The 15,000-nt window shown below is 43.7% G+C and overlaps 1 protein-coding gene across 2 annotated transcripts in view; it reads left to right on the forward strand.

Moving 5' to 3' along the window:
* LOC143292451 (hyccin-like) overlaps window positions 1-15,000 on the forward strand; it is a 135,514-nt gene that overhangs the window by 20,862 nt on the left and 99,652 nt on the right. For both annotated transcript variants that reach the window (XM_076602739.1, XM_076602737.1), the window contains exon 4: window positions 6,736-6,870. In XM_076602739.1, the coding sequence (XP_076458854.1) occupies window positions 6,736-6,870 (135 nt within the window). The remainder of the gene's footprint in view (window positions 1-6,735; window positions 6,871-15,000) is intronic.

A 15,000-nucleotide genomic window follows, 5' to 3' on the forward strand; every position in this document is an offset into this window, starting at 1 on the left:
ACTGAAACACATACATGTTTGTGATTTTTTTTTTCTGAGATTTAGCAGTGTGTAACACTGTTTAGTATATATTGTCCCTCTTAATGTCACAAGGCGATGCTAAAGAACAGAAAGGAGAGAGAGATAGATAGTGCATAGGAATAATGAGAGAGAAACAGATCACGTAGGCCTATTGGGATTATTTATCTGTTTGACTACGTTGTCTTGTTCCCCAAAACAAATCGAATATCGGTACAAAAATGCGGGAGCCGTGCAGTTGCTAAATACATTTTATTCCATTTTTGTGTTCTAAATTGAGTTGCCTTTTCCTTGTTACGAAAACTTTGCAGTCAACCAAACAAAAGAGAATGAAGGAAAGGAAGAAAGAGACAAAAAAAACAAAAAAAACAAAAACAAAAAAAAGAAGAAAAAAGAAGAAGAAAAAAAGCGAGCACAAGTCAAGTTCTGGTTCGACAAGAACTGTGGTCTTTTCAGGGAAAAGTCGACTTAAAGGTTGGGAATGTCAACTTTAAAACAAAACGACAACAACAAAAAACCCAAAACAACAAAAAACAAAACAAAAAACCAAACCAAACCAAACGAAAAACAAACAAACAAACAACAACAACAACAACAAAAAACAGAAAGAAAAAAAATCGGGCGGAATTTGGTTGTTGTGGAAGTTCGTGGCTGCCGGTTATTGCCGTATGTGAGTGTCTGTTCAAGGTCCGATTTATCGATTCCACCCCTGTCATTCAGTCACACACACACAGACACACACACGCGCGCGCGCACACACACACAGATACTGATTTCCACCCTTCATGTAGAAACAAGCCAAATCATAGGCCACATGCATCAACACGAGTTCTTCCCGGGGTGTGGGTAAAAGGGACACAGCCCCCACATTGTTCACTGGGGGAAAGGGTTTTTTCTTTATGGTTGGACTGCTGTGACAATTATCTTGGGCTCAGGTGTGAGACGGCATGACTGGCCTGGAAAATGTGTCTGACTTTGTGCGATAACCGTCATCCGTCTTATTGCCCATGAGTGTATCCATCTCCTCCCCTCAGTCCTCATCCTGAACCTCCGTTTAACCTTCACCATTCTAGCTGAGTCCGTGCACGATTTAAAGATTTCGACACCGTGGCAACAATGCTAACGCACACCATGTTTTTGTTGTTCTTGGTATCTATATATCTATATATGAATGTTGCATTCACGTTAAACTTAATTTTCACAATGCCACGAGCTCTGTCTCTGTTTCGATTTAGCAACAGTAAAATGGTAATGCAGACTTCATTATCTGTGGTTGCCGAAGCCTCATGCCTGATTAATAGAGTAGCCGCGATGTAAATAATGTTTAGAGTTGTAGAGCAGTAACTTTTGCTTTTAAAAGATTTTTGGGGGGAGGGGGTGGGGGTGTAGGGGGGGGGGGGACCGGGCGGATATGTCGGGTTGGTGTTGAGGAGAGGGGGAAAGAGAGGGTGTGATAAGTAGAGGTTGTGCTTTCCTGCAGTCGTGTTAAATAACAATGGATTGGTCGTGGTGCTTTAACAAGTTTAATTACCCCGGCATCCAGCCGTCACAAACTTCGAAAGGTCTCTCTCTCTCTCTCTCTCTCTCTCTCACACACACACACACACACACACACACACACACACACACACACACACACATATATATATATATATATATATATATATATATATATACTTAATTTTCAGCCACAAATTTCTGGATTTTTTGGGTGATACTGTAATTCCACAATTAAATGATGAACAAAAAGAAAGTCTAGAGCAAGATCTGACAGAAGAAGAAATTGCTATGTCTCTAAAATCAATGAAAAATGGTTCATCACCTGGTTGTGACGGAGTAACAGCAGGATTTTTTAAAAGTCTTTTGGTGTAAACTGAAACACATGCTACTGAAGTCATGTACTGCTGCGTTTATCACCGGCGAATTGTCCTCAGTGCAAAAGAGTGCGATAGTTACTCTGATCCATAAAGGGAAAGGACTTGGTAGAAATGATCGACGGGCGCAATAGCCGAGTGGTTAAAGCGTTGGACTGTCAATCTGAGGGTCCCGGGTTCGAATCACGGTGACGGCGCCTGGTGGGTAAAGGGTGGAGATTTTTACGATCTCCCAGGTCAACATATGTGCAGACCTGCTAGTGCCTGAAACCCCTTCGTGTGTATATGCAAGCAGAAGATCAAATACGCACGTTAAAGATCCTGTAATCCATGTCAACGTTCGGTGGGTTATGGAAACAAGAACATACCCAGCATGCACACCCCCGAAAACGGAGTATGGCTGCCTACATGGCGGGGTAAAAACGGTCATACACGTAAAAGCCCACTCGTGTGCATACGAGTGAACGCAGAAGAAGAAGAAGGTAGAAATGATCTGCAGAACTGGCGACCTATTGCTCTGACTAATTCAGATTACAAAGTTTACAAAGTTGTAGCTAAATCTCTTGCATTCTGACTCTCCTCAGTTATACAAAATATTATCTGTGAAGAATAATATTGCATTATTAAATGAAAATCCCAAGTGAAAACCCTTGGCATTTATTTCTGCACTCCTGCTTCTGAAATCGAAGAAAACTGGCTTCCAAATATAGAGAAGATGAAGCGGACAATAATTGCTTGGTCCAAAAGAAATTTCAACATCGCTGGAAAGATATTTATTGTCAAATCTCATTTATTGTCTCAGATTATTTATACAATGCAAGCACTAGAGGCACCTAGACATTGACAAAATAAACACGATGTTATACCGATCTATCTGGAAAAAGAAACACACTAATACTCGAGCATTTGAGACAGTTAAAAGAAATGTTTTGTCTCAAAGCATTGACGAAGGTGGCCAAAGCATGATTAACATGAATGATCTACAAAAATCATTTTCATTGTCTTGGGCCATGAAACTCCAGAGCGAACAGTTGCATAAATGGAAATGCATTCCAGTTAAACTCTTTTCTCGGTAAAGATCTGTGGTGTTTTTCATCTGACCAGGACTCAAAACACTTCAAGGGACTTGGTTCGATACAGAGGCTGAGCCCTTTTTGGAAAAAAATATATTGACGTGCTGACTTGACAGTGAAAGTATATTATGCACTGAAAGTAACGCAACATATGATCTTCAAAACCAATGTCTGTGGAATAATTCCGCTGTTTCATACAGAAAGCAAACTCTTTTCTTCAGGGAATGGATTAGTTCAGGGTTTAACTTTGTCAAAGACATGCTTATCAGTGACGCTGTCATAGATTTTGAAGCGGTTTGTAACAAGACTGGACAGAAAGCAGCTGGATTGTTTGAATACAATGCTGTTCGAACGGCAATACAGAAAAGTTTAACGAGAAGAAACCAAGGAGCCACTGCTGTTAAAAACAAAAACATCAACAATGTAATAACAAAACCTAGACACATCAGAGCGTTATTAGTCTCTGCCTATAAGCCTCAGCCGATTGCGGTCAGAGTTTGGCAACATAAGTTTGTTGTAACAATCAACAAAAATCACTGGGCATTAGCAAGTAAATGCATTTCAGAAACTAGATTACGAGTACTTCAGTGGAAGATATTGCATAATATCTGTCCAGCTAACATTCTTCTGAATAAAATAGGCGTATCAAGCAGCCGAAACTGTAAATACTGTAATGCCACTGATTATGTGAATCATTTTTTTCTTTTTCTGCGATAAAATGTCCACTATTTGAAGTGTAGAAGATCATATGTCCGACAAATTTGGAATTTCTGTAAACATTTCAGTAACAGAAGCTCTGTTAGGAATCAAGGATTCCAAACAACTACCACATGCTGTATTTAAGTATTATAACAACTTGATCTTTCTGGCTAAAATGTGTATAGGTATTTTCAAGTACAGAACACCGATTGGTGCGAGGGCAATTTTTTTTATAATTTTTTAAAATTTTTTATAGAGAACTACGAACAAGAGGAATGATTTAACCTTTTCTGTATTCATTTTACTAAGATTATACACAAATATGCCATACTACTTTGCACTCCACACACACGCGCGCGCGCACACATACATTCACACACTCATGCACATCCACGATCACATGGGCATACGCATGTGCGCACACACTCGAGCACGCACTCATACAAACAGAGAAAGAGTGGCACACAAAACAATCTACACTAGAGCAAGACCCCCGTTCATTTGTGAGCACTAATCAACAACAAACAAACACCCCCCCACCCCTCCCAAAAACAACACCAACAATAACAACCGCAAAGCAGTTGTCCGTGATTAAGGTAACAGACAAAGAATTGTAGAGAGAGAGAGAGAGAGAGTTGAAATTGTTTTTCTTTCTGACCGATTAATATATATATATATATATATATATATATATATATATATATATATATATATATATGGGTGTTGATTGTTAATATAGATACATACATAGCGCGTATCTTCGATCGGAGACCAAGCTGTAAGAGCTTTACAAACTCGGGGCCATTTAAACAACAGGCTGCCTACCTGGGTAGAACCAGTTGATGGCTGCCATTGGGCGCTCATCATTCGTTTCCTGTGTCATTCAATCAGAGAGAGAGAGATGTTCAGAAACATTTTGGGTTTTGATTCGGAAATTGTTGTATATCTGTGGGTTTATCTTTTACAGTCTTTTTCTCTTTCGGTTCATCTGTTCAGTCTTTTTGTCGATCTGTCTGTGTATTCGTCTGTCACTGTCCCAGATTATTTGTCTGTTATCTGTCAGTCTGTCTGTCGATCGAATGTTTTTGTTGAGGCCACGGACAGTTTGTGTGAACTAGTTCATACAGTAACTGACTACATATTATATATTTTTTGTGAAGATTGTGTTATTCCAAGTAGAAACATTGACAGTTTTGCCTGTAAGAGTCCTTAAATTTCCAAATAAATCAAGGGCACTCTTAATGTAAAGAAAAGGGCTTTTAACGTAGGGGTAAAGGAAGAGAATTAGGAAGTGCATAGGCAGGTAAAGAAAGATTTATAATAGGGGAGAGAAAACTACAATCACAAGATAGAAAAGAAATTACCCAGTAGCAACACACACACACACAAAACTCTCTCTCTCTCACACACACACACACGCGCGCGTGCGCGCACGCACACAACTCTCTCTCTCTCTCTCTCTCTCTCACACACACACACACACACACACACACACACACACACACACACACACACATATATGTAAAGAAAAACGACACCTTCCATGATCCGGAAAGCATCCACTCAAATGGGACAGGTGACTGCAGCTTTGCTGATTTCACCCAGGACAGTGTGGGAGTATGGTTGTGTGGGTTGGAGGACGGGAGATGGGGGTGGGAAAAAAAAAAACGTTTTGTATTCAAATCTCCGACAGGTAGAACTTGACCGGACGTGTCTGACAAGCAAGCTACGTGAACAAAAGTGGACACTGTAGCATCTGGTACGACAGAACCATAACAAAATCGTAGAAAGAGGGCTAAACTGTATGTCACCGATGTTTGCCAACAATTTGAACAGTTTTTTTTCTTCTTTTTTTTCCTTTGTTTTTAATCTTCTTGTCAGTCAGTCTGCAGACCTGAAGCCGTCACATGGTATGACTTGATTTCTTTTTTTCTATTTAGAATTTTTTCGCCTTCTAACTTTTGTCAGTTTAGATAGTTTGAATTCACAATGATTCCCAGTATCGTTGATGCAGTCCTTCACTCGTCTAAGAGTGTACTGTTTCCCACTGACCGCTGTCATGTTTGGTTTGGTTTATTTTGAATCAATTTGATTCATAGCTAGCATTACACCTTTTCATTATATTCATAGAACAAAGGCCAAAACCACTGGGGGAAAAGGGAATTTTCAAGATGTATTATGAATTTGTGAATGCCGTTTTGCCACAAGTATGGAACGAGAGAACTAACCGTTATACCAGTAGAAAAAAAAATGTGTTAACGTGATTATGACATGCTGAATTATGGGGACTGCAAAAAGCCGCGCTGGAATATGAATCTGTGCACTTGTTTGCGTTGAAGAAATTTCTAGGTGTAGATTTGCGTACATCTAATGATCAGATATATGGTGAAACAAATAGATATCCGATATATATTAATTCAGCTATACAGTGTATACGTTATTGATTTCAGTTGTTACAAATGGAAGATTATAGAATACCTTATAGAGCTTACAAATATATATATATATATATATATATATATATATATATATATATATACCACCTAAGCACTATCGACAGCCATGTCTATTCAAACTGAGTTTATAATTGTCATCCACGAGATATGATGATATATAGAAGCTGGCAACTGTTTTTGCACGAGGCGTTTAAATTTAGGGAAATCGTAACATCTAAAGATACTGTACTTCACTGCAGCGTTTTTGTAATATGTGTATTTATACATGGTTGGTTAGATATTTTTATTTTGTTTGATATTATTCATGTTGTTCACTTACCCCTTCGTAAGTGGCCTAGGCCTATTTATGAATAAATCATCTGAATCTGAATCTCTCTCTCTCTCTCTCTCTCTCTCTCTCTCTCTCTCTCCCCATTCTTTCCCTCATTCTCCCCAACTCTCTTGTCTGCTGTCCAGTTCTTCTTCACTTGTACTATGACTGATGGAAGTTATGCAGAAGTATTTTGCCATTGCATTGATGTTTGTCGTGCTGTATAACTTCAGCAGCACAAAATACGTGCGGTGTCGAAAACAAACCCAAACAAATGTGATGTGTGTGGGTGCGCTTGTTTTCAGGAGCTGGACCCTGTATGCCACCAGCTGTTCGAATTTTACCGGTCCCGGGAGGAGCATCTGAAGAGGTTTGCCTTGGAGCTGATCCCCTCTCTCATTGGCCTCTACCTACGCTGCCTCAGCTACAACGACAAAAAGGTGAGATCAGCCACTGCTGTTGGAATCCGCACGCATCATTTTGTTGTTTTTGTGTCTCCTTTGCCTGTAGTCTGCTTTGGAGAAAGAGAGAATTTGTGGTTTGGGGTTTTGTGTCTTTGTTTTTGACTGGGGTACTTAAATTCAGGTATTGGGTATTATTTTTTAGTTGCAGAGAAGCTGGTTGTTGTTTTTTTTGGTGTTTGTGTGTGTGTGCGTGCGCGCACGAGCGCATGCATGTATGTGTAGATGTGTGTATGTGCATTTGTGGGGGTTAGGGGGTGCACGGGAGGGGTAGTACTTCTAGAAAGGGGGCTTGTCACGCTCGTCTGGGAGTGGTTCGTCCTCTATTGGTCCCCACCGGCACCCAGCTCTCACTTATGGGTCCTAGAAGCTGCTGGCATGCGGCAGCGCCCAACCCCCGGGCAACGGCTTTGACAGGCTGGCTAAACTAGGTGAAGGTAGCCGACGGGTCTCAAACCCTCAGTGAGTTAGGGCTTGTCTACCCAAGCATGTGAAGACTGGATCCGGTGGACTCTGCAGAAGAAACCTTCATGGTTCAACGGAGAGGAAGGCGGTCGCAGCAGAGCAGTGTGGAGTGCTGAGGGCAGGTGAGGCACATAGGACATCCTGGTCATCCACTGCATCTATTTCCATCTCCAGTCGTCTTGACCTCGTCTTGCCACTGGATATAGATGATCTCGGACAAGAGAGTGAGGTCGACGGTGCGCAACTCCTCCTCACTATAAACAAAGTCATCGCGCAAGTCATCAGTCATCCTTCACCCCATGCCATCATTTTCCCCAAGCCCTGTGGCGACAGACGAGCGACGAAGCGACAGGTGTGGGTACACTGGCAGTCTTAACCGCGGACCTGCACACAGGCGGCTCAGGCCATAGGGTCGTTTTTCACCGACTCGAGCAGCGGTGGAGATCGGCAGCCCCCTGAGCGACTGAGCAGTCCTCTTCAGGACAGCACTACTCACCTCCATGGCATGAGGAAGGGGCTGGAAAAGGTGCCCTAAACATTGCCTGCTCCACACCACCCTAGTCAGCATACCGCGGCTGTCGGGGACCCTACTCAAGCGGTCCACACACAAAGGAAAGAAAGAAGAAAACAAGGAGAACCCCATTGACCATTGCCACATGGAACGTGCGTACGCTTCTGGACAGAGGTGACTCAGACAGACCACAGAGACGCACAGCACTCATTGCGAGTGAACTAGCCAGGTACAACATCGACATCGCTGCCTTAAGTGAGACCAGACTGGCAGAAGAAGGCGAACGCGAACTCTGTGAGCGAGGCGCAGGCTACACCTTCTTTTGGAGTGGTCGCGGGCCTGAAGAGAGACGTGAGGCTGGAGTTGGCTTTGCAGTGAAGACAACCCTCGTTGGCAAGCTGGCTGGCCCCCCGAAAGGAGTGAACGATCGCCTGATGACAATGAAACTCCCTTTATGCAACGGGAAGTTTAATACCATTGTCAGCGCCTATGCGCCCACCATGACCACACCGGATGAGATCAAAGACAGGTTCTATGAGGACCTGAACGCTGTCATCACCGCTGTTCCCAACGCAGACAAGCTCATCATTCTTGGTGACCTTAACGCGAGAGTTGGCTGTGACAGCACCTCCGGGGAAGGTGTGATTGGGAAGCATGGGGTTGGCAACTGTAACGGCAATGGTCAACTACTTCTCCAGACATGTGCCGAGCACGACCTTCTTATCACAAACAACGTCTTCTGCCTCCCTACCCGTAACAGGACGTCATGGATGCATCCTCGCTCTGGGCATTGGCATCTCATCGACTTTGTCATCGTCAGGAAGAGGGACAGGCAGGACGTACGAGTCACGAGGGCCATGTGCGGCGCCGAGTGCTGGACAGACCACCGCCTAATCGTCTCCAAACTCAACCTTCGCATCCAGCCCAAGAGACGGTCTCAGGGCATGAAAGCACCCAAATGCCTGAATGTCAGCAAGCTGGAGCTAGGCAACATCTAGCAGACCTTTGCTGACACCCTGGAGGAACGCCTTGAGTCCACCGTGCTGGACAACCAGAATGTGGAGGCAGCATGGGGCGCACTGCATGAGACGGTGTACAACACTGCCATGGAATGCCTGGGGCCTTCTGCCAGGAAGCACAAAGACTGGTTTGATGAGAACTGCACTGAGATCAAGCAGCTCCTGGAAGACAAACGCCAAGCCTACAGAGCCCACATTGAAGATCCCAAGTCACAGTCAAAGAAAGACATACTGAAGAGCGCACGCAGCACCATCCAGCCGAAGCTGCGGCAGATGCAGAATTCCTGGTTGAGGAACAAAGCTGATGGGATCCAGGGCATTGCAGACAGGAACGACATGAAGAACTTCTATAACGGCCTGAAAGAAGTCTACGGTACCACCACTTCCGGATCTGCTCCACTCCTCAGTGCTGATGGTTCTACCCTAATCACTGACAAGGACGGGATCCTTGAGAGATGGGCTGAACACTTTGACAGCGTACTGAACCGCCCCTCCACCATCAATGATGAAGCCATCGACCGACTCCCCCAGGTGCCAGTCAGTGAGTCGTTGGATGCCATTCCAACTTTGGAGGAGACCCAGAAAGCTATCCGTCTGCTATCCAATGGCAAAGCCCCTGGCTCAGACTCCATTCCAGCTGAGGTCTACAAAGAAGGTGGTATGGCGCTGACTGAGAAGTTTCATCAGCTGTTCCAGCTCATCTGGCAGCATGAGGCAGTTCCACAGAACTTAAAAGACGCTTCCATCATACACCTGTACAAGCGCAAAGGAAATCGTCAGGCCTGTGACAACCATCGTGGAATATCCCTGCTGTCCATTGCAGGCAAGACTCTGGCCAGAGTGCTACTCAACCGTCTCATAGCGCACCTTGAGCAAGGTCTCTACCAGAGAGCTAGTGTGGCTTCCGGAAAGAACGTGGGACTATCGACATGGTGTTTCTTGCCAGGCAGCTCCAGGAGAAGTGTCAGGAACAGAACGCCGACCTTTACTCCACCTATGTCGATCTGACCAAGGCCTTCGATACTGTTAGCAGAGATGGCCTTTGGAGAATCATGGTGAAGTACGGATGTCCCAGAAAGTCCATCACCATCATACGGCAACTACAGGATGGGATGTTGGCCCGAGTCCAAGACAACCGAGAGACTTCAGAACCATTTCCTGTCTCCAACGGAGTCAAGCAAGGGTGTGTTCTTGCCCCTATCCTGTTCAGTTTCATGTTTTCAGCCATGCTGACAGATGCCTTAAGAGACGTTGACGTAGGCATTGGCATCAGGTACCGCACAGATGGCTCACTCTTCAACCTCAGGAGGCTTCAAGCAAAAACCAAGATGATGACAGACACCGTCAACGACTTCCTGTTTGCTGATGACTGCGCTCTCAACGCTGCCTCCGAAGCTGACATGCAGCACAGCGTCGACAAGTTCTCTGCTGCCTGTGACAGCTTTGGCCTCACAATCAGCACAAAGAAGACTGAGGTGATGCATCAGCCAGCTCCAGGAAAGCCTTACGTTGAACCAAACATCTTCATCAACGGGCAGCGACTGAACGCGGTGGACAAGTTCACATACCTGGGCAGTACACTCTCTCGCACAGTTGTCATCGACGACGAGGTGAATGCCAGACTCGCCAAAGCCAGCGCTGCCTTCGGCAGACTCCATAAGAACGTTTGGAACAGGAGAGGCATCACCCTGGAGACGAAGCTCAAAGTATACAAGGCCCATAGTTCTCACCACACTGCCCTATGTATGTGAATCATGGACGGTCTACAGACGCCACGCCAAAAAGCTGAACCACTTCCACACCACCAGCCTCAGAAAACTTCTCGGCATAAAGTGGCAAGAGAAGATCCCTGACACAGAGGTGCTCACTCGTGCAAACTTGCCCAGCATCTACACCATCTTGATGCAGGCCCAGCTGCGCTGGGCAGGCCATGTAGTTCACATGCCAGACCACCGGCTCCCCAAGAAACTGCTGTATGGCGAACTCCAACATGGCAAGCGCTCCCATGGAGGCCAAAAGAAGCGCTTCAAAGACACTCTGAAAGCTTCTCTGAAGGCCGTCAACATCAGCCACGACGCATGGGAGCTGAATGCAATAGGACAGACCAAAGTGGCGTTCAGCTGTCCACAAAGGCGCCAAATCCTGTGAGGCCAACAGAATCGCTGCAGCAGAGCAACGCAGACAAGCCAGGAAAAGCAGTGCCAGCAAGTCCTCGACAGCCGCCACCATCCCCTGTCCACACTGCGTCAGAACCTTCCGGGCGCGGATTGGCCTGACCAGTCATCTGTGCGCCCACAGAGCCCAACCCACCCACCCCCAGGATGACTAGATGGCCCTCGTCGATCCCGACGGACGAACCACATGTGCATTTGTACGTGCTCGCGCGCGCGCGCGCGCGCGCGTGTGTGTGTATGTGTGTGTGTGTGTGCGTGTGTGTGTGTGTGTGTGTGTGTGAGAGAGAGAGAGAGAGAGAGAGAGAGAGAGAGAGAGATTGATTTATAAATTACCAGAAGAAATGGTGAAAAGAGGCTGTAGAAAAAAAACAAGTGAAGAATAGTATTAAGAAGTACAGTACGCGTCAGTTTATGTTGACTTGGTTCTCTGCCATATTAAGGCTTTAATTTTCATTTTATTTTTTAAGTCTTTGTGAAGTTACATTGCATGTCTTTGTGAATACCACGTTGGTCCTCTTTGTAAAAGATCTCACAAGGGACGAAGCAAAGGCTGTCAGTGTCATATGTTAAGCACTGGGAATTTACAACAGCAAAACTTCCAGTACTTTATCGAACTGACTGTATTACCTTTGTTTTTGTTTTGGCATCAAGAACAGTAGAAGACTAAACACAAGATATCACGTTTTGAACAATTTTTTCTCTCGCAAGTCGTCAGGATAACTTTGTTTCGTGTTCAGAGAAACAAGAAGTAACAAAGATATAGAGGGGAAAAAGTAGAGGAAAAAAACACGAAAACAACTACTGATAGACATATTCAGGTATGGCAGGCACAGAAAGAAACGATCTGAAGCGGGTTGGGATGGGGGCTAAATGACGTATATATTATGGATCCCAGCACGAAGACAAATGGCAGATGACGCTGAAGTGACACGGGCGTGGTTCCCTACAAACGATCTCTCTCTCTCTCTCTCTCTCTCTCTCTCTCTCTCTCTCTCGTGTGTGTGTGTGTGTGTGTGTGTGTGTTTTGCGACCTTTATGAAGAATTACAATTACGGTCTTGGTTATTTTCATGAAAAAAAAAAAAAAAAAAAAAGAGAAAAAACAACAAACAAAAAGAATCCAAAGCTATGTTTAAAAAGTTTATTTTTCTGTTGGCATTGTTGGAAAGTTTCTTTACTTGTTTGTTCTTCTTTTGGATCGTTCTATCTTTTTTTTCTTGGTCCTTTCTTTTTTCCTTTCGTTTTTCCGTTATCTTCTTTTCTTTTTTTTTCTTTTGTGTCATTTTATTTTCGTTTGGTTTTCTTTTCTATCTGTTTTTTTCTTTACCCCTTTTCTTCCTATTTCCTTTCTTTTCCTTTTCTGTTCCTGTTTTAGTTTCTTTTTCTCTTCACTTTCTGTCTTCTTTTCAGTTTCTTTCATCTTATTTTTAAGTGTTTTTTTTTTTCTCTTTCTTCCATCCGTCTATCTTTCCTTCCTTCCTTCCCCTCCCTTCACCCCTCCTCTTTCAAACATTAAGACATGCGTAAAGCTGTACAGTCGAACTTTTGTCATGTAGGACTTTCATTCCGAGGGTCCTGGGTTCGATCCTTGTATTGGTGCCTGGTGGGTTAAGGATGGAGATCGTTATTTTCTTTTTTCCCGGTCCCGCAGGTGAACACATGCGCATGTCTTATTGTGCGCTAATCCTCTTTGTGTGTTTTCAAGTAAACGTGGGAGAGCCCACGAACGCAAAAGAAGAAGGAGAAGAGTCAGCTTGGTGGGTAAATAAGTGACTCTGCAGCTAACACCCACTTTGAAACTAGGATGTATTCATAAATAATTCGGGGTTCCCCGCTAAATTGATTGCTTTACAGGCGAATTCCCTCTGAGAGCCTGCTTTGAAGCCTTATATGTCTTCGAGACCCTTTTTGAAAAGAAGTCCAGATTTGATCGAACGCACATTCTGGTTTACGTTTACATTTATAGTTACAGGGACAATGCGTGGACTTCTTGCTATACACATTTGCATTCAAATCTCTATCATAGTGCAGTCTTGTGGATTCGTATATTTGATAAAGAGTACGTTTCTTTTTTTTCTTAGTTCTTTCGCTTTTTTGTTTGTTTGTTTTTGTTTTGCTTACGCGTGTGTTTATAGAATGAGTGAGAGAGAGAGAGAGAGAGAGAGAGAGAGAGAGAGAGAGAATGTCGGTTAACTTCCAGTTGAATATGGTTCATAAAAAAAAATCCAGCAAGCCTAAAACAGTGGAGAAGCTGTGGAGAAATACAGTGGCCCACAGTGTGGTAATGAGTTGGAAAATAATTAGGTGTACTGGGCGTGTTCAAATACCAGTTGGTGTGCCATTGTTCTCATCGATGTTTTCAGTCTTAAAAACGGAGGGGGATTCTGCCAAAGACTCATTAACAGTGCTTCATTGTATTTGCTGTACGTTCCAGCATACCCCCTCATTTTTCTCACTCCACACCGCCGCTGTCTCTTTTTGATTGTTCCCATGACTTGCCGAGGTTAATTCTGTATTTGTGATGCACGTGCATTGTTAAACTCTCCCCCCCCACCCTCTCTCTCTCTCATTCGCTCTCTGCCCCACCCGGCTCGTTACTGACAATGCCATGCCATTGTCATTGTCTTGTCGACTTTGCTCCACCTTCTTTCACATGACTTGGTATTCATGTGCTCTGTGCTGTCTTCTCTCTGTATGTCTGTTTCTGTTCCCATATCTGTGTCTATGTCTCCGTTTCTCTTTCTCTGTATCTCTGCCCTCCCTCTCTCTGATCATCCTCTCCCTTCTTTGTTTATATCTACATATATCTATCTGTATAGTTATACATGTGTGTGTGTGTGTTTGTGTGTGTGTATACATTATGTATATAGTATTGGCCTGACACGGAAAAAATATTAGAAAATACTACTGTCGGAAGTATATTAAAAAAAACCCAGATACCCCCAAACAAAAGAGCAGTGTTCATATGATGTAACGATGGGAATGGCATTGACTGATTGAGTTTACTGCACTGATAAAATGCACCAGTGAAGTTTTAAAATATTCTGTTTACATAAGCTGTTGAAACAGCATTTGAAATTTCAAAGCATAAATATTTTATAAGGATTGATAGATTAGAATTGCTTAGATTTCTGCATAATTGATAAAAGGGTGTATTGAAAAACAAAAACTAACGTAAAAAAAAAGGGGGGGGGGATAAAAGCTTAAACAGTAACAACGCAGTAGAAATTTGACGGTGTCTACATGTTAATGTTCAAGCGGTATCGTGGCAGCACAGTTATTTCAGTCGATTTGGTTTACTACCGTTCTGAGTATCTGGATTTCGATCGTCATCATCATCAGTATTTGCACCATCATCGTCATTATCATAATTACAGCTGTAGTTCCCATGCTCTTTCCTGTTCTGCAAATTGTGCGTCATGACTGCACAGCAAATGCAGCGTTATCAGCTCTTGGTAGAATATCGTTGGAAATAGAGTTTGCTAGGTTTGCTTGTGAATTGCATGTATTGAAAAACCCGTTGCATTTTTGTTGTTGTATTGTGAGCTTGAAACATTGAAAATGAGAATGGATTTCGAATGTGCGCGCGTGCGCGTGTGTGTGTGTGTGTGTCTGTGTGAGAGAGAGTGTGTGTACGTGCGTGTTTGTGTGAAGTGCGTGTGTGTGTTCGCATGTGCGAATACTTAAACGCGCAATAAACACTAGTGCAAACGCTGTGTCTACGTGGAAGGATTTAGGGTTGTTTGAAAAAACAAAACCAAAAAAAAAAACCAAAAAAACAACAACAAAAAACCCCACCCCTCTGTTTGTTAGCATTAGAAACTCTCAATCTTTCTTCCTCCTCAACTTCCTTTCTTCCCCCCCCCCCCCCCCCCCGCCTCCCTTTTTTTCCATTTCTCTTCCCCAAGTTTCATCTCCTTCTAAATGTATGCATGCTTCTC

Source organism: Babylonia areolata, chromosome 18, assembly GCF_041734735.1.
Source record: "Babylonia areolata isolate BAREFJ2019XMU chromosome 18, ASM4173473v1, whole genome shotgun sequence".
NCBI lineage: Eukaryota > Metazoa > Mollusca > Gastropoda > Neogastropoda > Buccinidae > Babylonia > Babylonia areolata.